Below are 24,726 nucleotides of genomic sequence, written 5' to 3' on the forward strand. Positions count from 1 at the left end.
ATTCAATAGTTCCAGAACTTAGCTACTAAGGTCAAGGGTGATTGGAAGTAAATTTCTTAACTTTTGTTCTAGAAGTGACCTTAGAAACTGTGTCAACACCCTACTTCCTTTAAAAAAATTGATAGGATATTAAATTCAAAAGATTTTGCACCAATAAAACCAATGCTACAAAGATTAGAAGGAAAACAGAAAGTTGGGAAAGAATTTTCCCCAGCTAGTGTTTCTGATAAAGAACTCATTTCTAAAATATATAGATAATTAAATCAAATATATAAGATTACATGTTATTCTCCAATTGATAAATGGTCAAAGGATATGAATAGGGAGTTTTCAGTTGAATAAAGTGAAGCTGTATATAGTCTTATGAAAAAAATGCTCCAAATCATTATTGATTAGAGAATGGCAAATTAAAACAACACCTCATAACTATCAGATTGGTTAAGATGACAAAAAAATGATCAATGTTAGAGAGGTTGTAGGAAAATTGGGACATTGATGCACTATGGTAGCGTTGTGAACTGATCCTGTCATTCTGAGAGCAACCTGGAACTATACCAAAAGAGCAATAAAACTGATGATACCTTTCATCCAGCAATACCAGTACTAGACCTATAGCCAAAAGAAATAATAAGAAATGGGAGAAATCTCACATGTGCAAAAAGATTTATAGCAGCTCTTCTTGTAGTGGCAAAGAATTGGAAATTGAGTGGATGTCCATCAATTTATGCTATATGCATGTTATGGCTTCCTATTGTTCTATAAAAATTCATGAATAGTCAGACTTTAGAGAAGCTTGGAAAAAATTACATGAACTGATGCTGAGCCAATGGATCACAACCATGAGAATATAGGACACATTAACAACATTGTGAATTGATCAGCTATGATGAATGTAGTTCTTCTCGGCAGTTCCGAGATCAAGGACAATCCTGGAACACCTGTTATGGACAATGCCATCCACATCCAAAGTAATTTAAAAAAACCCACAGAATATGAATGTTATGTTATGTCTGCTTTTTAAAACCTCTTTTGTTTTTTTCAGATATCATGACTTTCCTTCCATCCCCTTAGTCCTAATTCCTCTTAAATAAAATTATGTTTGTAAATATGTCAAACACAAACAACTTTTATCAGACTGTTTGTCATCATGGGCAGGGGTCAAGGAAGCTAGGGTAGTAGAAAAATGTGTAAATTTGAAAATCAATGATTATTTTAAAACTATCACGCCATGTATTTGGAAAAACAATATCAATTAAAAATGAATTAGGGTTCTTTTGAGGATCTTCAAGAAGTAAAGGAGGTAGAAATAATATTCCTTTGTCCATATTTCTATGTTTAGCAGCAAGTACCTTCTAAATGAATGATTTTTGTGTTAAACCTACTGCTTTGCCAAGGAAAGAAATAAATAGGTCACAGTTAAAGAACTTAACATATTCTAATGCAGTTCAACAAATAATATTCTTTGTAGCTATAATACAGCTTGAAGAACAAGAAATAAGATGAGAAAATACTCAACCCTGATTCAGGGATCTGTTGTCTTTGACAAGTTATTGGGGAAGAAGGTGAAAAACCTATGATGAATAATGGATTGGACTAGTTATTTAACCTATCTGGACCTTAGTTTCCTACTCAGTCAAATGAGGGCTCTGGACTAGAAGACTTTTAGCATTAATTCAGATTCCTAGAATTTGATGATTAGGCAGAGAGATAGAAAGAGGAAGATGCCAACATGGCAACTTTCAAAAAAAGGCAGGTAAATCACACAGAGAAAACATTATTTTTAGGGATAGAATCCAGAGGGAGAGGAGCTAAAATTTCAGGGAATATGGTGGCAAAGGTTGCATCATAAACCAAAGTGAGTGAATCTGGACCCCCCAAATAATAAAAATGTCCCTCTAATCTCACAATAGCCTCTATAAACAAAAATCTAAAAGATAAGAGTTTGAGATTAACACTGGAATAGCAGGATAAGCTCACTGTCCTTGAGTTGACCTTCAACTACTTATGATTTCTTCAATTAGTAAGGAACTCCTCTATACTTGTGATGGACTAGAGTGGTTAGGGAGGGAAAAGGAATACTACCAGGGAAGAACTGAAAGTTGGGAAAAGTCTGAACCCAAAGGAAAGTTCTTTAATAGAAACACTTTTCTCCTTTTAAACTTTTGGTAGTAGAAGGAAAAGGGAAATTGTAGATCTTTCAAGGATGAGAAATGAAATTGGACTACTAAAGTGTTTGATGATTTTCTTTACTTCTTGCTTCCCTGCTGTTGGAAAAACCATAAGATGCTGTTCAAAAGCTGTTTCCATCATTTAAAAATGCATTGTAATAAAGTAAAAAAAAAAATCTCTTATCAAGGATCAATCACTTATCAAAAGCTGAAGAAGAGCAGGGAAGTTCCAAATCATTCTTGTCAATTAATGTAAAGAACTAAAGAAGTCTAAAACTTGTGGTCCAAATCATAACTGACCTCCAGGAGATTAAGGATCAAGGGATACCTGAAGTTAGAGAGGGGAGAGGATAATTAAAATCATGTAGTTTAATGAGAGAGGGAAATTTAACTTTGGCCCCTACACTAAGTGTGTGGTGTCCAGTAGAAAGTTGGGGGAAGGTACCAATGGCAAGTCTCACCTCCTAGAATCTTTCCTAGATTAATTAATTAATCAGGTTATAGTGATGTCATTTCCCTCTGAGACATAGGATTTTTTGGTCTTGATCTATAGTATAGTCAGTTGGTTATTTAATTTGTTCAATGTGACTCTTCTCTAATCACAATCCTAGCAGACAGTAGAAATGTGTAGTCCCTTGAATTTCAAGCAACAAGGTGGCATAGCAGATGACAGTCCTTGGCCTAGAGTCAACAAGGTATAAATTCAAATCAATGCCCTTAGCAGCTCTGTGACCTGGATAACTCACTTAGACTCCACCTTCCTCAGTTTCTTCAATTGCATTAGTGTGACGATCTAATAAGATAATAATTGTAAAGTACTTAGAGCCTAGCACAAAGTGAGACTTTAAAAGATGTTTGTTCTCTTTTCTAGGTATATAACATCATGCTAACCATTGTTCTTCTAGATTAAATATTGCCTGAATTGAATTAATTTAACTAATGGACCTTGATAAAGAAATACAAAAGCTATATGGTAGATTTGGCAAATGACTCTAGTCTTTACCAATGTTGTATCATCAATCTTAAGGTTCTTGCACCCTAGTTCCATTGGATACAAATGGTCAGATTAACCTTTATCCAGAAATATTGACCTCAAAATAAATAGAAAAAGCAAGATTTAACAACTGATTGAGTATGTGAACCAGATGCCTTTTGAGAGCATTGAAAAGTCAAATTGCAGGAATACTGGTAAGAATATCAAGTACTGCTAGAAGAAGAGATTATTATTAATGAGATCATTTAGGTTGTCTAGAAAAGGCTGTTCTCATTTCTTTCAGTATGTTAGAATAGGTCACGGTCAGTTGTCCATGAACCTAAGACCATGTGCACCATGATAACTATGGGAAGAATATCAGATATTGGTCCAAAAAACCATAAGGATTGGAGGGGCTGAGGAAGATCTTCTAATAGGAGCTCCTTGACTAGAATCCGAAAATTGCATTTCTCCAGGTTCCAACTACAAGAAATTCAACAAGACCAGCTGAAGGATGAACTATAGTCAAAAATTAAGAGACACCCTATTTTCCAGAGCTAAATCCAGCAAGCAAATTGTGCCATGAGCTTGGCACAGCAGCAATTCTTTCTACCCAGCATCAGATGATCTCACCCTTTGGGAAAATCATGTAATGATTGCATTGGTTTGATGAGCACCAGCATTAGGGCTCAGAAAAATTCTGGTTTGAAGCCTGCTTTGAATCAAACTTGTTTTATTGTTACTTTTACCTTTCATTGTCAGGGCTATAGCTCATGTATAAATATTGAGATCTCCCTCACTACTTCCCCACCTTGGTTGACACTGGCAGTTGCTGAATCAATTTTCTCAGCTCTTTCTAGGAGTACAATGAATATAAGATAACTCCTGCCAAAATTGCATGCCAATGATGTTTAAGATACATTGAATTCATTTCAGAATAAATTCTGAATGCCTTTAAAGACTGAAATACAGGGTGGCTAGGTGGATGGAGCACCGGCCCTGGAGTCAGGAGTACAGAGTTCAAATCCGGACTCAGACACTCAATAATTACCTAGCTGTGAGGCCTTGGGGCAAGCCACTTAACCCCATTTGCCTTGCAAAAACCCTAAAAAAAAAGAATGAAATAATATTAATATTTAAAGTGTTAATACTTAAACCCAGAACAATTAAACAATTCTAGAGTAACTAACTGGTTAAAGTACCAACAAACAAAAAGATTAAAGTTTAAGCAAATTAGGGACTTTAGCATCTGCTAAACATTCTCCATTGACACTAAAACTTTGTCATATATTGATTCATTGATTCATTATCTTAGAGCTAAAGGTTCTTTATTTCAATAAGGAATTTAGAGATACCAGTTACATTTTAACCCTTTTTATTGATCTGCTTTGGTGATATAACCAAAAACTTCCAAAGGAAAGAAGCTAGTAGTTTGTAAAGCAGAAATGACCATGAGATCTATGAAATGGGTTTCAGCTCTTTTGCTGTTACAGTTGTGTTGCTTTAGTTGTGGGTCCTGTGGAAAGGTCCTGATATGGCCAATGGAATATAGTCACTGGATCAATTTAAAGGTCATCCTGGATGAGCTCATACAGAGGGGCCATGAGGTAACTGTGCTGACTCCCTCAGCTACTGTTTTTGTTGATCCTGGTAATGCATCTGCATTCCATGTTGAGACTTTTCCTGTAGAGAAAAATCAAGAAGATTTGGCTACATTTTTTGAAAGCTGGGTCACACGTTGGAGTAATGAGTTTCGAAAACTTTCAGCATTAGAGTATGGTGCAGCCCTGCAAAACACATTTTTGCATTATTCAAGACATGTGAAACAACAGTGTGAGAGTGCTGTTTTGAACAAAGACCTTATGAAGACATTGAAGAAAGCCAGCTATGAAGTTGTTATTTCAGATGCTATGTGTCCTTGTGCTGAACTCATAGCAGAGATACTTGGAATACCCTTTGTCTACAGTCTACGCTTCAGCATGGGCAACACATATGAAAAATACTGTGGAGGACTCCCATCCCCTCCTTCCTATGTGCCTGTAGCCATGACAATACTGACTGACAAGATGACATTTATGGAACGGGTGAAAAATATGCTTTTCTACATTTACTTTGACTTTTGGTTTCAGAATTTTGATGTGAAGGATTGGAATCAGTTTTACAGTGATGTGTTAGGTAAGTCTGTGATCCATTACTGATTTACTAATCAAAACTGTTTAATGATTCCCCTGGCTTATGTGTATCAATGTGAAAGAATAGAAGTTTAATGTCTTAAGGCAATCATGCTGGTCAGCAGTCAATGAGATATTGAAAATTTGTTCCAAATGACTTAGTTTTCTATGAAATGTTTGTAATTGAGCTATACTTTTGATATATGACCTAAAATTTGTATCAAAGAAGGGAAAATAAGCATGTTTACAAGAACTACATGATAAAAGGTTTCCAAAGTTTGAGTTTCTATTCTGGATGGTGTTTCTAGAATTTACTAAATTTTTACTTAATCTTCTTAGGTTGATTTTTAAAGAAATTTATTGCTTTTTGTTAGGTTTTTGCAAGGCAAATGGGGTTAAGTGATTTGCCCAAGGTCACACAGCTAGGTAATTATTAAGTGTCTGAGACCGGATTTGAACCCAGGTACTCTTAACTCCAACACCGGTTCTTTATCCACTATGCCACCTAGCTGCCCCTGTGTGTGGCTTTTTTTTAGAAGAATGTTGACCCTGTTTTTTGTGTCTATGTGGCAATTTACTTAAGCAATGTGATTGCATATCTTTGTGCTTATTCCCCTTTTCCCTGACCAGTACAAGTTCATTGCATAGTGGTTTTTAATAGAACTATGGAGGTGACTAACAGTAGCTGGTTATGGCTATTTTTAAAAGAAAGAATTAAAAAAGGGAAACAGGGGGACAGCTAGATGGTACAGTGGATAGAGCATCAGCCCTGGAGTCAGGAGGACCTGAGTTCAAATCCGGTCTCAGGCACTTAGAGCTTACTAAACTGTGTGACCTTGGGAAAGTCACTTAACCCCATTGCCTTGCAAAAAAAGAAAAAAGTGAAAAAGATTCTCCTTCTCTTATTACTTTCTACATTAGCCAGCAATTACCCTATAAATTAGAGATTTTCAATTGTGTGTGTGTGTGTGTATGTGTGTGTTTCATGGATTCTTTGCAAATCTGGTGAAAACCATGGTCTCCTCAGAATGTTATTATTTTTAAATTCCCAGTTGAAGGAAGTGCCAAATTTCAACTAGAGATAGTGAAATAAACTTGCATTTTTCCCTAACCAAGTTCACAGACCAGCCCCTTAAAAATCTCTATGTGAAATCATGGATTCTAGGTTTAAAACCCCTAATATAAATGATTTAGAGGTAGCTAGGTGGTAAAGTGTATAGATCTCTAAGTCTAGAATCATGAAAGCCTGAGTTCAAAACTTGCTTTAGATCTGTACTTTGTCTTCCTCAGTTTCCTCAACTATAAAATGAGGATAATAATACCACTTACCTTGCAGGATCTCTGTGAAGATCAAATGAGGTACTCTTTGTAAGACTCTTAGCATGTTACATAGTATCACTTAGTGGTGATACAGATGTTTATTCCAATTATTCTGTCCATATCAAGGAATAATAGTAATAAATCAATAATATTAAAATAGTGCCTACTATGTGCAAGGCACATTATAAAGAGTTTACAAGCATTATCTCATTTTTTCCTTCACAATGACCCTAGAAGGTGGATGCTATTTTACAGATGAAGAAACTGAGGAAGCTAGAGGTTAAATGATTTGCCCAAAATCACATAGTAAGTTTCTGAGGCTTCATTTGAATGTAAGTGTTCCTGACTTCAGCCCTTGCATCTCAGCAGCCCTAAAGGAAATAAACTGTGTCATAAGCATAGAACTTAACATTACCTAATAAGAACTTCTGAAGGATTTGCAATTAATAGAGTTCTTAGAGAAGAGGCAATGATGTGAGTTTTTTCTTCAGACTCATGTCATTTTGGCTTTTTTTACAACCAGCTATCTGGACATAGCAAAAGTTTGTGGTCTCACTCAGATTAGCTAGTGAATGATGACAAATCCATGAAGCAAATGGATTTCAAACTTTAAAGATGACTCAAATTTCTCAATTTATACAGAGAAGGTTCCATCTCTGACAAATGTCAAGAATATTTAAATTTTCTCATGCCCATGCATTCAAATTCAATGAATGGCTATATGATACAGCCACTGTAGAATTCTATACCTGATCTTCTCTCTTCTTAGGATGCATAAAACTTGTTATCTACAAGAATGAGTCATCAAAAAAATGCAACACAGAAATTTTTTTAAGCTGTGATGTTATTATTATCATCATTATTTTTGGAAGAAAGAAAAATGCTTTATAGTCATAATGTAAAATAATATTGAAATTACAAAAAAAAATAGTAATGGGGAGCATGGTAAAGAGAGAGACAAACTATCCTAATTTATCGGGAGAAATAGTTCTAATCATTGGCCCCTGGGGTACAATAGAGCCTTTTTCTTGAAAGTCTCCATATTAATTCTCTCTTAGTTGAAAGGAAATTCAAGAAATTTAGTATAAAAAAATTAAGGAAAAAAAAGGCCTACCCATAATAATATAGCTATGAATGGATATTTATGAGTGTTCTCTAACAACAAGAAATATCAATTCATTTATAATAATGTTTGTCCATCATTTTTGAAGAAGATCACCACATCAGGGAGTTGATGCCATGACAAACACATGAATTAGATTTGAGTGAGGAGGTTCTGTGCTAAGTCACCAGCCTCACTTTCTTCTCTAGAGCCATCTGGGTCTAGCAGCCAGATATGAATCAGGATGACTGGAGATGGCTCTGGATGCAAAGCAGTCAGGATTAGGTGACTTGTCCAAGGTCAGAAGGAGGCTGAATTCAAACTCTCATCATCCTAACTTCAAGACCAGTGCTTTATCCACTGTGCCACCTTACTGAACCTGCCCTCAGGAAAAATATGTATATATTTATATATAGGTTATTCGAAAAGTCTCAGTAAAGTTTAAAACTACCAAAATTTAAAATTATCAAAGCTTAAACTTTTGAAATACTGCATCTAGATATGAATATATTTGTTATTTATATTTGTTATTTGTTATTTATAAACCTATGTCTATATATGCATATCTATATATTTATATGTGTTTTACTTAAAATTTTAGGAACTATCTATAAATTCACATGTGTAAAGAAATGTATGTGTTTACATGCATATATTTTTATGCATGCATGTATGTATATATACAAAAGCTATGTGTTTGTGTCTATGTGTATTTGTACTGTATATGGGTTATAGAACTACATATCAGATGTAGAACTACATGTTATAGCAGTTGAAATTTATATCAAGTATATTGTCCACTCCTCATTTTCCAGAAAACTGAATCCTTAAAAACATATCCTTGCTTATGGTCACACACTTAATTGCTATAGTTAGTCTCCAGGATCTCCATTCAATATTCCTTCTACAATTTTTGCAGGACACCCATGAAGGCATAGCAGGACACCTATGGAGTCTAATATATGTACTGAGGAAAAGGAAACTATCCAGGCTAAAAAGTACTTACCTTTAAAGGATGTCCTTCAGAATGCATTACAGAGTTTTACAGGCTCAGACAGTACCTACAGAGTAGGGATAGTGGCAAGATGTGTGACTTCACTAGTACAGGAAATTCTAAGGTAAGGAAACATCCTCTAGCAGTGCCCCTTCTACAGAACTTAAAAGAGTTAGAGTAAGATACTTCCTGAACAAAGTATCTTACAGGCGAAGCAGCCTGAAATGGGCAGCCCCAAGCATAGAATTTCCTATATTCCAGGCTGAATCTATCCATACCATGTAACACTCCTCATACAGTAAAGTCCTCAAAAGCCAGAAAAAAGAATGAGGAAATAATTTTACAAAATATAAGGTCAAGTTGTCCTGGTGATTTTTAAGAGTTCTATGCAAAAATACTTCCCAACAGTTAGGAAGATATGAAGGTTTTGAAGACTATGAAGCTAAGAGAGATTTCTGACCTAGGAGAAACTAAAGACTCAGCTTTTGTACCTGAAGGAATAGAATTTTGAAGCAAGATTTCACCATCAAATAGGAAAAAGAAATCATCTTCTTGGTAGAAGAAGTAGAAACTCAAAATTTCATAAACTTTGATATGCAGGGCATGTTAGCTGACAATCCAGAACACAGTTCTCAAAGATAGAATTTTTTTTAAACTCTCACCCCTTGGGGCAACTAGGTGGTGCAGTGCATAGAGCACCAGCCCTGCAATCAGGAGGACCTGAACTCAAATCTGGACCCAGGCACTTAATGATTGCCTAGCTGTGTGATCTTGGGTAAGTCACTTAACCCCATTGCCTTGCAAAAACCACCAAAAAAATAATTAAACTCTCACCCCTTTAAGTATTTATTGCAGATATTTAAACATTGCCATACTTTCATCTACAATTCTCAAAGATAGGGTATAGAATTGTTCAAACAAATAATTAAGGTAATTCTATGTATATATATATATATATATATATATATATATATATATATATATATATGTATATATATAATATGCATTAGTAGAAGATCATTTTCATGCTGAAGAAGTATGGGGCTCACGTGATGAGCTATTATTCAAATAATAAAAGAATTTCAGAATAACTAATGACTCGGGGTGATAAGGGACAGATAAGTTTTATTTTACAGATGCAAGGTAATTTCATCTAGGCTTTACCCCCTAGTGGGATAAAGAGCCTCTAGCAGGCAGGCAAAGCTAGGATTTACTTAGGTGTTCAGGGAATGGCTTACATACAGGGAAAAGTGTACTGGTCTGTGTTGGTATAGTGCAAAGGATTACGCCAGAGTATTCCTGGGTTAACAAAGGCCCATTTGGGGTTATGTTGGGTTTTTGCTCCTGTGTCCCTGTTCTTGTTGAATCTTTTCAAGGGACCCAGGTAGCTGTTATCAATTCAAAATCTGGTGCAAAGAAAGATTTTCCCAAGACTGATAGAAAACTTTTCCCACAAGTTAAGATGATTTCTCTATAATCTGCTTTGAGAAAGGTCAGCATGTAGTCTATCAAAGAAAGGCACAAAATTTGACTTTACTATCTATCTACTGTTTCCATGGCAACAATACTTCCTATCATTTTGAAGTACCTACAAAACATGACTCCAACTCTTTAGGAATGGAACCCAAAAAGGGATGCCATATGAATTATCTTCAGTGAAAGGGGTGGGTAGAATCCAATGGAACAAGAAATGTGAGCTAGGATAAATATTTCCAGCAATGTCAGAAACTATGAAGACCACCATATGAGTGGAGCCAGATGGAAACATGGAAAATTATTGGGAAGCTGAGCAACATAAAGCCAAATTGTAAATAGTTCTGTCAGCAGATCAAGTATTTTTGGAACAGGAGGATTATCATTAGTAAGATCACTTGGGATGTTTGGAAGAAGCTGTTCTCATTTTTTTCTGTCATTGAACCTATTGTATACCAGGTCTCAGTCCATGAATTCAAGCTCATGATAATTATGGGAAGACCACAAGGTTTGAAGCAGTAGAGAAAGAGTTCCCAACAAAAGCTCCCCCAGTGGGATCAAAATTTGACCTTCACTGGGTTCCAATCCCCTCTAAACCAATAAGAATTATTGAAGGATGTCCTAAAAGTTCAGCAGCAATGTTTCTCTGGAATACCAGGGAGCCATTGTTAGTCAGCTATTCTACCTGATCCTTCAAGGGCAAAGAGAATCCAGACACAATCATCAATCATGCTGTTTCACTCTGAAATCTGCTCCTGTAAAAAAAAAGTAAGAAAAGAAAACCTGAGTAATTAAAGAAAAATATTTCCAGAGTTCCTAAACCTTTTTGATTAGGGTGGCCACAAATAAATAAATGTTCAACTTTGTCTGGACTGCAAACTTTTGTGACCTTAACTAAATATCCATCTTTGACTCTAAAAGTCATGCCATGTATTGACCTCTTGCCCAATCATTCCCCTTTTTATCATCAGCAACTGTGGTTAAGATTTTCTTTTTTTTTTGGAGAATGATTCAACAGATCTCAGTTATATTTTAACTTCTTTGTCAATTCCTGTCATGATAAAACCTTTTGCACAGGATAGAAGGAAGCTCCAAGTTAGTGGCTGCTAAAACGTTCTACCATGAGATCTGAGAGGTGGGTTCTAATTCTTTTGCTGCTTCAACTATATGGCTTTAACTGTGGGTCCTGTGGGAAGATCCTAGTATGGCCAATGGAGTATAGTCACTGGATGAATATGAAGACCATATTGGATGAGTTAGCACAGAGAGACCATGAGGTCACTGTGCTGACATCCACAACCTCCATTCTTGTTGATCCTACCAAATCATCTACTCTCAAATTTGAGATTTATCCTGTGTCATTGACTAAGGAAGATGTTATTGCTAATTTTGACAAGTGGATTAAGAAATGGATATATGAAATGTCAAAAGTTTCAAATTGGGAGCATGTTACACAGATGCAAGTCATATTTCTTGAATATTCAAAAATGGCTAGACAGCTTTGTGAGGGAGTTGTTTTGAACAAGAAGCTTATGAAGACATTGAAGGACACAAAGTATGACATTGTTGTTTCAGATGCTCTTGCTCCTTGTGGTGAACTCATAGCTGAGATTCTTGGAATACCTATTATCTATACCCTTCGATACACTGTTGGCAATACTTATGAAACATACTGTGGAGGACTCCCTTTCCCTCCTTCCTATGTGCCTGTTACCTTTACAAAATTGACTGACAAGATGACTTTCATGGAGAGGGTGAAAAACATGGTTTTCTTCCTTTATTTTGACTTTTGGTTTCAGAATTTTGATGTGAAGAATTGGAATCAATTTTACAGTGATGTTCTAGGTAAGCTGGTGGTACCTTTATGTTTTACATATCAGGAGCATATAGACACTCCACAATTTTTAATATATCTCATGGCAAATGGTTTGGTGTTGAAAGTTATAGGGATTGGGGCATCTAGTTGGTTCAGTGGAGTCAGGAAGACCTAAGTTCAAATCAAACTTCAGACACTTAATACTTACTTAGCTATGTGATCTTGGGCAAGTCACCCAACCCTATTACTTTGCCAAAAAAAAGTTATGAGAATCCAATACTTTTTGCTGATAAAAAATGGAATTTTTATTTTACAATATGACTTAACTATAAAATACCTGTAGCTATTGTATAACTGATGCTTTATGAGTTGAATCTTTAAAGCAGAAAAAAATAGGTTTATAAAAATAAACAGTATTGTTAAGGGGAGGGGAGTTTTTTTATTCTGAAATTGGGTCTTTTTATGTATGTAATCTAAGTTGAAGGTACAGTGGTCACTCATGGGCTTTAGCTGATTGGCATGGAAGTTTTGATTTTCTCAGTTTCTTACAGTACCTTCAGAATGGATGAGGATAGTGACAGGATTTGTGACTTCACTAGTAGAGGAAACTCTAGGGGGAGGAAACCCCTTCTAACAGTGTTCCTTCTCTGGAACTTTAAAGAGATAAAGTCCCCCAGATCAGAGTGTCTTCCAGGCTGAAGCAACCTGAAATGTGCAACCTGTAAGTACCAGAGGATGGGTTTGAGCATAGGATTTCAGATCTTCAAAGTTGTTTCTCTCCATACCATGTAACACTGCTTACACAGTGAAGTAGGAAATTTTGGCAGTTAGCAGTCCACAAAAGCCAGGAAAAAAGAAAGAATAAAAGAAAATGATGCTAAAAGTTAGAGAGTCAAGTTGTCTTGGTTATTCTTTAGAGTTTTATGCAAAAAAAAATAGTTTCCAACCACTTAGGAAGGTAAGAAAGTTGTTGAAGGCTATGAAACTAAGAAATTTTCCTGACCTAAGAGAAATTATTGACTCAGCTTTCTCAGCAGAAGGAATGGGTGAGGATTTGGGAGCAAGAATTCACCATCAAGGGTATCTAGCCCTGGAGTCAGGAGGACCTCAGACATTTAATAATTGCCTAGCTGTGTGACCTTGGACAAGTCATTCTTAACCTCATTGCCTTAAATAAATAAGATTTAAAAAATTCACCATCAAACAGGAAAAATGAACTGACTTCTTGGTTAAAAAAGTAGAGACTCAGAACTTCATAAACTTTGATGCAGGGCACATTAGCTGACAACTCAGAACTTTTTAAAAAATCTCAAACTTTTAAGCATTTATTGCAGATCTTCAAATTCTTAGTGTTTCCATACTTCCAAATACAATTCACTATCAGAGGGTGTAGAATCATTCAATCAACTATGTAAGATCATTCTGTGTATGCATACATAGACTTCCTATCATTTGAAGTTCATAAAAAAGATGACTCCAACCCTTTAGGAATAGAACCCAAAAGGGATGCCTGATGCATTAGCTCCAGTGGAGGGAGTAGGGTAGATCCAATAGAACAAGAAATGTAAGTTAATTTGAATATTTTCAGAATGTAAGGACCAACTACAGAGACCACCCTATGTGTCTGAAATCAGATGGTATCATGGAATCATGGAAAATTATCAGAAAGCACTGTAACACATCCAAATTGCAAACATTTTTTTGCAGCATATTAAGCACTAATGGAAGAGATTATCACTGAGATCACTTGATATGTTTGGAAGAGGTTCCTCATTCTTTCAGTCACTGAACCTAGTATATACCAGGTTACAATCCATGAATTCAAGCCCATTAAAATAATGAGAAGACTTATGAGGTCCAGGTCTTAAAGACCACAAGGATTAAAGCAGTAGAGAAAGAATTTCCAACCAGAGCTAGTGAAATCAGAATTTGACCTTCACTGGGACCCATTCCCTCTAATCCATATGAACTACTGAAGGATGTCCTAAAAGTCCAACACCATTTTTTTTCTCTGGCATACCAGAGAGCCAATGTTAGTCAATTACTCCATTTGGTCCTTCAAGGATAAAGAGAATCCAGACACATTTATTAATCATGCCCTTTCACTCTGAAATCTTCTCCTGTTAAAAAAAAAGAAAAAAGAAAATGGTATTATCTTTGAAAACCTGAGTAATGAAAGAAAAAAAAATTTCCACAGTCCCTAAATGATCTTTTTTATTAGGATAGCCACAAATAAACTGAAGATGTGAACTGCAAACTTTTGTTAACTTAACTAAATGTCCTCCTTTGACTCTAAAGTTCATGCCTTGCATTGCCCTCTTGCCAAATCAGTATCTTCATTATCATCAGCATCTGTGATTAGGATTTTTCTTTTTTGGAAAATGACTTGAAAGATCTTACTTACATTTTAACTTAAATAGCTATACCTGTCTTAATATAACCTATAGCACAATATAAGAGGGAAGTAGTAAGCTAGTGGTTCCAGAAAAGTACAACCATGAGATCTGAGAGGTCGATTGTGACTCTTTTGTTGCTGCAGCTCTGTGGCTTTAACTGTGGGTCCTATGGGAAGATCCTAGTATGGCCAATGGAGTATAGTCACTGGATGAATATGAAGACCATACTGGATGAGTTAGCACAGAGAGACCATGAGGTCACTGTGCTGACATCCACAACCTCCATTCTTGTTGATCCTACCAAATCATCTACTCTCAATTTTGAGATTTATCCTGTGTCATTGAAAAGAACATTTTATGACTTATTTTGACAAATGGATTGAGGAATGGACATATGAGCTGCCAAAACTTTCAGCTTGAGATTGCTACAACAATGCAAGTCGTATTTTTTTAATACTCCAAGATATTCAGACAGCTTTGTGAGGATATTGTTTTGAACAAGAAACTTATGAAGACATTGAAGGACACAAAGCAAGACATTGTTTCAGATGCTCTTGCTCCTTGTAGTGAGCTCATAGCTGAGATCCTTGAATACCCATTGCCTATACCCTTCAGTTCACTGTTGACAATACTTGTGAAAAATACTGTGGAGGACTCCCTTCCCCTCCTTCCTATGTGCCTAGTGCCTTGATAGAATGACTGACAAGATGACATGGAGAGGGTGAAAAATATGGTCTTCTTCCTTTATTTTAACATTTGGTTTCAGAATTTTGACGTGAAGGAGTGGAATCAGTTTTGCAGTGATGTGTTAGGTAAGCCAGTGGTCCCTTTATGATTTACATATCAGAAGCTTAGAGTCACTCCACAATTTTTAATATATCTCATGGCCAATAGGTTGGTGTTAAAAGTTATGAGGATCCTTTACTTATTTATTGCTGATAAGAAATGGAACTTGTCTTTAACAATGTCTTGATTAGTTATGAAATAAATGTAAGTATCTTACAATAGATAATTTATGAGCTAAATCTTTAAAGCAAGAAAAAATAGTTTTATAAAAATAAGAATGAAATACCATTGTTAAGAGGAGGGAAGTTTTTTTTTTCAAATTTAGATATTGGGTCTCTTTGTGTATGTAACCTAAGTTGAAGGTTACAGTGACCACTCATAACCCAGTGCCTTAGGGGATTGGCATGAAACTTTTGACTTCAGTTTTTCACAGTACCTGTAGAATGGCTGAAGATAGTGACAGGATCTATGACCAGTAGAATAGGAAACTCTAGGGTAAGGCAACCCCTTCTAGCAGAGCTCCTTCTCTGGAACTTAAAGAATTAGAGTCTTCCCAGAACAATGACTTCCAGGCTGAAGCAACCTGTAGGTACCAGCAGACAGACTTGAGCATAGAACTTCTTTAAGATTGATTTTACAGAGTAAAGTAGGAAATTTTGGCACTTGTTAGTCCTCAAAACTCAGGAAAAAAGAATGAGAAAATGATGCTACAAGTTAGAGGGCCAAGTTTTCTTGGGTATCTTAGAATTCTTTGTATGTAGAATTCTTTGTAAAAATATCTCCCAACCAACCAGTTAGGAAGTTGTTGAAGGCTATGGAACTAAGAGATTTTCCTAACTAGGAGAAGGCTTGGTTTTCTCACCTGAAGAAATAGATTAGGATTAGGGAGCAGAAATTCACCATCAAACAGAAAAAAGAAACTTGACTTTTTAGTGAAAAAAATTTCACAAACTCTGATGCAGGACATGTTAGTTGGCAACTCAGAACACAGTTCTCACAGGTAGAATTTTTTTTTAAAAATCTCAAATCTGGGGCAGCTAGGTGGCACAGTGGATAAAGCACTGGCCCTGGAGTCAGGAATACCTGGGTTCAAATCCAGTGTGTCAGACACTGAATAATTACCTAGCTGTGTGGCCTTGGGCAAGCCACTTAACCCAATTTGCCTTGCAAAAACCTAAAAAAAATCTCAAATCTTTAAGCATTTATTGCAGATTTTCAAATTCTAGTGTTGCCATTCTAAGTACAATTCACAGAGCGGGTGTGGAATCATTCAATCAAATATTTATGATCACTTTGTATATGCATGCATTATTAGAATGTCTTTTTCAGACTTTCTGTCATTTTGAAGTACATACAAAAGATGACTCCAACTCTTTAGGAATGTAACCCAAAATGGATCCCTGATGTATTAACTCCAGTGAAGGGGGTGGGTAGATCCAGTGAAAAAAGAAATTTGAGCTAATATGAATATTTTCAGCAATGTAAGGAAAATCTCAGAGACCATCTATGTGTGTGGAACCAGATAGAATCATGGAATCATGGAAAATTATCTGAAAGCCCAGTAACACAAAGTCAAATTGCAAACATTTCTTGCAGCATATCAAGTACTATTAGAACAAGAGATTATCATTAATGAGATCACTTGGTATGTTTGGAAGAAACTGTTCCCTATTTTTTCAGTCATTGAACCTATTCTATATCAGAAGTGAAGCCCATGATAATTATGGGAAGATTATCATACCCAGGTCTTAAAGGCCACTAGGAATGAAGCAAAAGAGAGTTTCCAAAAAGCCCCCCCCCCCAGTAAGATTAGAAATTGACTTTCACTGGGTCCCAACCCCTTCTAACCAAGAAGAATTACTGAAGGATATCCTAAAATTTCATCAGCAAACTTTCTCTGGCATACCAGAGGGCCAGTGTTAATCATCTGATCCTCCAAATGAAAAAGAGAATCCAGACACATTCATCAAGCATGCCCTTTCACTCTAAGATATGCTCCTGTAAAAAAAAGAAAGAAAGAAAGAAAATGAAATTACCTTTGAAATCCTGAGTAATTAAAGAAAAAAATTTCCACAGTCCCTAAGCAAACTTTTTGATTAGAGTGACACCAAATAAACTGAATGTTCAATTTTGTGTGGGTGAAAACTTTTGTGAACTTGGCTAAATGTCCTTTGACTCTGAAGTTCTTGCTTTGCATTGATCTCTTGTCCAATCAGTCTCTTTATTATCATCAGTAAACTGTGATTAGGATTTTTCTTTTTGGAGAATGACTAGACAGATCTCAGTTACATTTTTAACATCTTTAACTATTTCTGTATGAAGTAACCTAAAGTGCAGGATAAGAGAAAGTTTGTAAGCTTGTGGTTCCAGTAAAGTACAACCATGAGATCTGAGAGGTTGACTGTAACTCTTCTGCTGCTACACTTGTGTATCTTTAACTGTAGGTCCTGTGGGAAAATTCTAGTGTGGCCAATATAGTCCCTGGATGAGTAAGAACACCATCCTGGATGAGCTGGCAAAGAGGGGCCTTGAGGGCACTGTGCTGACATCCACAACCTCCATCCTTATTGACCTACCAAGTCACTTACTCTCAACTTTGAGATTTATCCTGTGTCATTGACTCAAGATGATGTTGTGACTTATTTTGATAAATGGATTAAGGAATGGACATATGAGCTACCAAAAGTTTCATCTTGGGAGTATGTTACAAAGATGCAGACCACAATTTTTGAATATTCAAAGGTGATCAAACAGCTTTGTGAGGGAGTTGTTTTGAAAAAGAAATTTATGAAGACATTGAAGGAAGTCATATATGATACTGTTGTGGTGGTAAACTCATAGCTGAGATCCTTAGAATACCCATTGTCTATAATCTTCGATATGCTATTGGCAATATATCTGAAAAATATTGTAAAGGACTCCCCCCCCCATGTGCCTGTTGCCTTGACAGAATTGATAGACAAGATAACATTCATGAAGAATGAAAAATATGGTTTCCTTCCTTTCTTTTGATTTTTGGTTTCAGAGTTTTGATGTGAAGGATTGAAATCAGTTTTACAGTAATGTGTTAGATAAGCCTGTGTTTATGGTTGGCATGTCAGAATTATATAGCATCATCTAAGAATTTTAATATATCTCATGACAAATAGGTTGGTGTTGAAAGTCATGAGGATACCTTACTTCCTATTGCTGATAAAAAAAATCAAATTGACCTTTAACAATATGACATGGATATGAAGCCTATAACTAGCTCATGCTTTATGAGCTGAATCTCGAAAGTAGAAAAACATTAAAAATAAGAACTAAATACCATTGTTAGGGGTAGGGGAGGCTTTTTAAAAAGAATTTTGATTTTGAGTCTTTTTATTTATGTAAGCTAAGTTGAATGTTGTGTGGCTACTCATGGGCCAGTGCCTTAGGTGATGGCATGGAAGCTTTAATTTTTTCAGTTTTTTTTAAAAGGCTTGGCCAATACCTGCAGAATGCATGAGGATATTAGCAGGATCTGTAACTTCACTAGTAAAGGAAGTTCAAGAATGAGGAAATCCCTTCCAGTAGTGTTACTTCTCTGAAACTTAAAGAGTTAGAGTTCTCCAGAACAGAGTGACTTATAAACTAAAGCAGCCTGAATGTGCCAGAGGACAGTCTTGAGCATAGGATTTCTGACTACCTACACAGTGAAGTTGGAAATTTTGGCACTTGTCAGTCCTCAGTAGCCAGGAAAAAGAATGACGAATTGATACAAGTTATAGGGTCAAGTTGTCTTGGTTATTTTTTAGAGTTCTATGCAAAAATATGAAAGGGTATGGAATTGTTTAGTCAAATACTTAAGATCATTCTGTGTATGCATGCATTATTAATATGTCATTTTCAGACTTCTTTTCATTTTGAAGTACCTATCAAATATGACTTCAACTTTTTTGGAATGGAACCCAAAGGGGATCTCTGATGTATTAATTCCAGTGCAGGGGGTGGGTAGGCCCAGTGGAACAAGAAACGTGAGCCAGTATGAACATTTCCAGCATTGTGAGAAACCACTACAGAGATGTGTTAAGTATGTGTGAAGTCAGATGAAATCATGGAATCTTGGGAAATTATTTAAAAGCCCAGGAACACAAAGCCAAATTATAAATATTTCTTGCAACATATCAAGTACTATTACAACAGGAGATCATCATTAATGAGAACACTTGGTATGTTTGGAAGAGGCTGTTCCCCATTATTTCAGTCACTGAATTTATTATGATCCATGAACTCAAGCCCATGAAAATTATGGGAAGACCTATTAGGTCCAGGTCTTAAAGGCCCTAAGGATTGAAGCAATAGAGAAAGAGTTTCCAAGAACTTCCCCAGTGGTATCAGAAATTGACCTTCACTGAGACCCAGCCCTCTCTAATCCAATGAAAACTACTGAAGGATGTCTTAAAAGTTCATCAGCAATCTTTCTGTGGTATATTAGAGAGCCAATGCTAGTCAGATAATCAAGACACATTCATCACCTTTTACTCTGAAATCTGCTCCTGTGAAAAAGAGAGAGAAAGAAAACGGAGTTATCTTTTGAAATTTGAGTAATTTAAAGTATTCCAGAATCCCTAAAGAAATCTCTTGATTAGGGCAGCAACAAATAAATGTTCAGCTTTGTTTGAACTGGAGACTTTTGTGAAATTAGCTAAATGTTCTCATTCGATTCTAAAGTCCATTGACCTCTTGCCAAATCATCCTTATTTCATCAGCAACTAAGACTAGGATTTTCTTTTTTGGAGAATGACTTGATAGATCTCAGTTACCTTTTAATTTTTTTGTCAATTCTTGTCATGATATAATCTTTAGCATAGGATGAATATGAAGACCATCCTGGATGAGCTGGCAAAGAAGGGCCATGAGATCTCTGTGCTGACATCCACAGCTTCCATTCTTATTGGTCCTACTAAATCATCTACCTCTCAACTTTGAGGTTTATCCTGTGTCATTGACTCAAGGTGACATTGTGACTTATTTTGACAAATGGATTGAGGAATGGCTATGTGAGCTGCCAAAACTTTCACCTTGGGAGGTTGCTACAAAAAAAAGGCAAGCCATGTTTTTTGAAGATTCAAAGGTGACCAAACAGCTTTATGAGGGAGTTGTTTTGAATAAAAATATTGTGAAGACATTGAAGGAAGCTAGATACGATATTGTTGTTTCAGATGTTCTTGCTCCTTGTGGTGAACTCATAGCTGAGATCCTTGGAAAACCCATTGCTTATACCCTTCTGTTCACTGTGATACTTATGAAAAATATTATGGAGGACTCCCTTCCCTTCCTTCTTGTGTGTCTGTTATTTTGACAAAATTGACTGACAAGATGACATTCATGGAGAGGGTGAAAAATATGATTTTACTCTTTTATTTTGACTTGATCATTAGTAACATTATGGAGAGAAGATTTGGTGGAAGCCAGACTGTAAAGAATTAAGAAGAGAGCAATGGAGAGAAAGTGTAGGAGACACATTTTTTGAGGATTTTAGTTACCAAAAAAAAAAAAACTGAAGAAATATTGGATGATGGGATAGATGGAATGATTAAGAGAGTGTTTTTAGAGAATGAGAGAGACATAATTATGTTGGTAAGCAGTAGGAAATAAATCTGTAGACAGGGAAAGAAACAGGCCTGGGATCATTTGAACAAGTAGAGGAGTTGGCCTTGATAAGGAATAAAGCTACTTCATCAGGTCAGATAAGAGTGAAAGAGGAGATCATGGTAAAAGGCAATTGAGTGATATGAGATGAAGAGAGAAGAGAATGTTGATGGCAAATGACCTTGAGTTTTCCAGTAAAATATGAGAAAAGATTCTCAACTGACAGAGTGGGGAGGAGTCATGGAAAGTCTGAAAAGGAATGATGCTTAGAAAAACCATGTGACAAGTGAGATAGTGAGTTAATAAGGGAGAATAGTGAGGACCCAGTCAGAATGGTTAGGTGATTTTCTCCATCTCTATTCAAGTAAGAGTGAAGGTGACAAGGTGGGAGCAATCCAAGGCCGAGACATACTAGGAGTAATGATATTATGAAAAGAGGGCCAGGGATTAAAAACAAGAAGAGAATGTAGAATTGAATTGATTCATTAAAGTAGCAAGGTGGGGAGAAGAGGATAGAATTTCTATAGCAAGAGAGATGACCTCACCAGCAACAGAGCTAGTGGTGTTGGAACGCAGATTGAAGCACATTTTTTATTATTACTATTGTTATTTTTGGAGGGGGGGTTGCAGGACAGATGGGGTTGGGTGACTTGCCTGGGGTTGCACAGCTGGGTGATTGTTGGGTGTCTGAGGCCGAATTTGAACCTGGGTGCTTCTGACTCCAGACTGATGCTCTGTCCACTGCACCACCTAGCTACCCCTACTATTATTATTATTATTATTATATTATTTTATTTTGGGGTTTTTTTTGGTTTTTGCAGGGCAGTGGGGTTGGGGTGGCTTGCCTAGGGTCACACAGCTGGGTGATTGTTGGTTGTCTGGGGCTGGATTTCGGCTCGGGTGCTCCTGACTCCAGGACCAGTGCTCCATCCAATGTGCCACTTAGCTGCCCCTATTATTATTGCTATTATTTTATTTTTATTTTTTCTCTTTCCTTTACTTTATTGCTCATTAGAGTCTATATTTGGGGGGGATGGAGTATTATATTTACTCTTAAACAAGAATATTTAATAATGCATAAAAAATCATTTGTACAAAAATAAAATAAATATAAATTTTAAAAAAAAGTGATGACCTGGGAGATTATTGAGGGGTTATGTGATTGGAGGTCAGTGTGTAGATGAAGATAAGAATTTTGTAAGGGAAAGGTGAAAAGTCCATAAATGATGATTAGTTAAAAGGATTTTGAAATTCTTAAATACTGAGGGTTTAAATTGGTGGTTAATGTATGAGTCAATATCTATGTTAAGTCTTCTAGTTTGACGGCAGGAATTCAGGAGAAAAAAATTATGCACAACATATAGAAGCAATTGAGGAAGAAAGGAGAGTGACCTGTGGATTTATAGCAATAGAATTTTCGTTGGTTAGTAGATATGAACCTCAAAGGAAAAGAAATTACTGAATGATAGAGGAAGGGTATGAGCTTGGAAGTAGCAATGAGGATCAAGGAATATTCCAATTCCCCTACCTTGACCAGCAAGCTAAAATTGAGTGAGGATACAATCAGTACTGGAAAGGATGGCTAGGGAGATTGTCTTCAAAGAAAAGTCAATTTTCAGAAAAGCTAGCAGATAGGAGTGGAAGAAGAAATGATTTAAAACAGAAATGGATCTCTGTGGCAACTCAGAAAATCACAAATCAGCTTTATCTCTTTTGTATAGCATTTATATTTGCTTTGTTAAACATTTTCCAATTACTTTTAGGGTCGTTTTTTTTTTTTTTGTAAGGCAGTGGGGTTAAGTGGCTTGCCCAAGGCCACACAGCTAGGTAATTATTAAGTGTCTGAGATGGGATTTGAACTCAGGCACTCCTGACTCCAGGGCCAGTGTTCTATCCACTGCTCCACCTAGCTGCCCCTCCAATTACTTTTAATCTGATTTAGTCCTACTCAGGAGATCTGTGAACTTTGAGTTTGATTACATGGATTAGGTTGTTTAATTTCAGACAGTTCAAATTATTTGCAGATCTTTTTGTTTCTCTACCAAAAAAAGTAACAAATAACTGAAGTAAAAAATAATTTCAAGGTAACTTAAAAATAAATGTCTGATATTTGTTATTGAATAACAAGACCTAGAGAATCTAATCAAAGGGAATGCTAACTATGGAATATAGCTAGTCATATTAGGCTACATGATAGAAATAATTCCTTAATTGGGTCTAAAGTAGAATTGTAGAAATTAAATAGAAAAGGATCTAGATTGATGGAAAATGGGGAGTTGGACCACATCAACTGAACACCAAAATGAATATAAAAAAATATTTGTACTATCTACTCCACAATAATATCAATAAAGTGCTTAATAATCTCAAAGAATCACCTTTGATACTTCTCGTTTCCCTGCCTTCCAGAAAGTTGACACGTCTCTGTACCTTAGTTTCTTATTTAAAAAATGGAGAAGTTGGACAAAATAGCTACTGAAGTCCCTTTTAGCTCCAGAATCATTTAGATAGATAATTCTATTATTCCTAGGTAACAGGAAAATGAAAACTCAAAGATGTGAACAATAAGGGTAGAGGTGAATGCTTTAGAGGGACAGAACCTACTGAAACAGAGGGTAAAAAAAGAAAGCATTTTAAAATGAAATAGAAAAGTTAAGATAGAACCAATTAATTGAAGGTGTTAAATGACATTTGAGATTATCTGATATTTGACATGACTCCAGTTGTTTGAGATGAAAAATGTAGATCTATTTCTATAGTAATTGTACATATTAGTTTGAATTTTGTAATTTTTCTTGCTTTTTATGCTTTTTGTTATTCTTGATTTTATTATTTTATTATTCTTGTTTGCCACGACCTTAATGAGTAAAAATTATTATGCATATCACCTGACAAAATCTGTTTTGATGAGTACTTACTAAGCAGTATTAAGGATTTATTATATATTGTGCTAAAATTTGGGAATACAAAGAAAGGCAAAAACAGCCCTAGTATTCAAGGAGCTCACAGTTTAATGGGGAAGACCTGAAATGCAAACCATTGTATTCTAACAAATTGTATGCAGCATAGATTGGACAAAATCTCAAAGGGAGGCATTACCTTTAATAAGGATGAGAAAGGAAGGCTTCTTTTGAGCACCTTGGGTCCCTAGCCACTCAGAGGTCTTCCTAGAAACTCACTCAAATTCTCCATCAAGTTTGGGGGGGGGGGGGTAGCGGCTAGGTGGCACAATGGATAGAGCACCAGCGATTCTCAGCACTTAATAATTACCTAGCTGTGTGGCCTTGGGAAAGCCACTTAACCCCATTTGCCTTGCAAAAACCTTTAAAAAAAGTTTAGAGTAGGGATTCTTTTTCTTATTTTTTGATTTTTAGAAAAGTTTTTAATGACAGATTTTTCTTCAGTTAACATTATCTTTTGATATTGACTTTGCTTTTACATATTAAAATTTAGATTCATATTTCTGTGCCATACTTACTGTTGGCCTGCTTAGGCCAGGTGGTTAAAACTTTATAGCAAGAAGGTAATTTTCACAGGAAGAAACTTGATCCAGTTATAGACTAGCCAGAGAAAGCTATAAGTCTGATGTGTTGTAGGCAATAAAGGCAACTGGGTTAGAGTTTGAATATATTCTCAGATCTGGTTCAGTTAGCAGAAAGCATTCATTAGTGCAAAAAGTAGAGCAGGGATTCTTAACCTGATTTTGATTAACAATGTTTGTTTTTTTACTATTGGTTTTCTTTATTATCCAATGTATTTTGTTTTATGTTTTTAAAAACATTCTTCCGAGAAGGGTTCCAAACAATACTTCACCAGACTACTAGAGTGGTTCATGACACATAGAAGATTAAGAATCCCTGGCCTAGAGTTTTGAATTGTCTATGACAGAACTAACTCTTTTTTTTTCCATT

The 24,726-nt window shown here is 35.9% G+C and overlaps 1 protein-coding gene and 1 pseudogene across 6 annotated transcripts in view; both read left to right on the forward strand.

Annotated features, from left to right (window-relative positions):
- Positions 1-24,726, forward strand: part of LOC141517876 (UDP-glucuronosyltransferase 2A2-like) — a 154,782-nt gene that overhangs the window by 114,724 nt on the left and 15,332 nt on the right. The window contains exons 1-2 of one of the 6 annotated variants that reach the window (XM_074229316.1): positions 4,557-4,748; positions 11,479-12,046. The exons of 2 other annotated variants lie outside the window; for them this stretch is intronic. In XM_074229316.1, the coding sequence (XP_074085417.1) occupies positions 4,587-4,748; positions 11,479-12,046 (730 nt within the window). In that variant the 5' untranslated portion in view covers positions 4,557-4,586. Of the gene's footprint in view, positions 1-4,556; positions 5,317-11,270; positions 12,047-24,726 lie in introns of those variants that run through there. 3 more of the 6 variants (XM_074229315.1, XM_074229310.1, XM_074229311.1) reach the window with 3 other exon arrangements.
- Positions 12,053-24,721, forward strand: LOC141517877 (UDP-glucuronosyltransferase 2B4 pseudogene; annotated as a pseudogene).

The sequence above is a fragment of the Macrotis lagotis genome, chromosome 3, assembly GCF_037893015.1.
Source record: "Macrotis lagotis isolate mMagLag1 chromosome 3, bilby.v1.9.chrom.fasta, whole genome shotgun sequence".
In the NCBI taxonomy this organism is placed as follows: domain Eukaryota; kingdom Metazoa; phylum Chordata; class Mammalia; order Peramelemorphia; family Peramelidae; genus Macrotis; species Macrotis lagotis.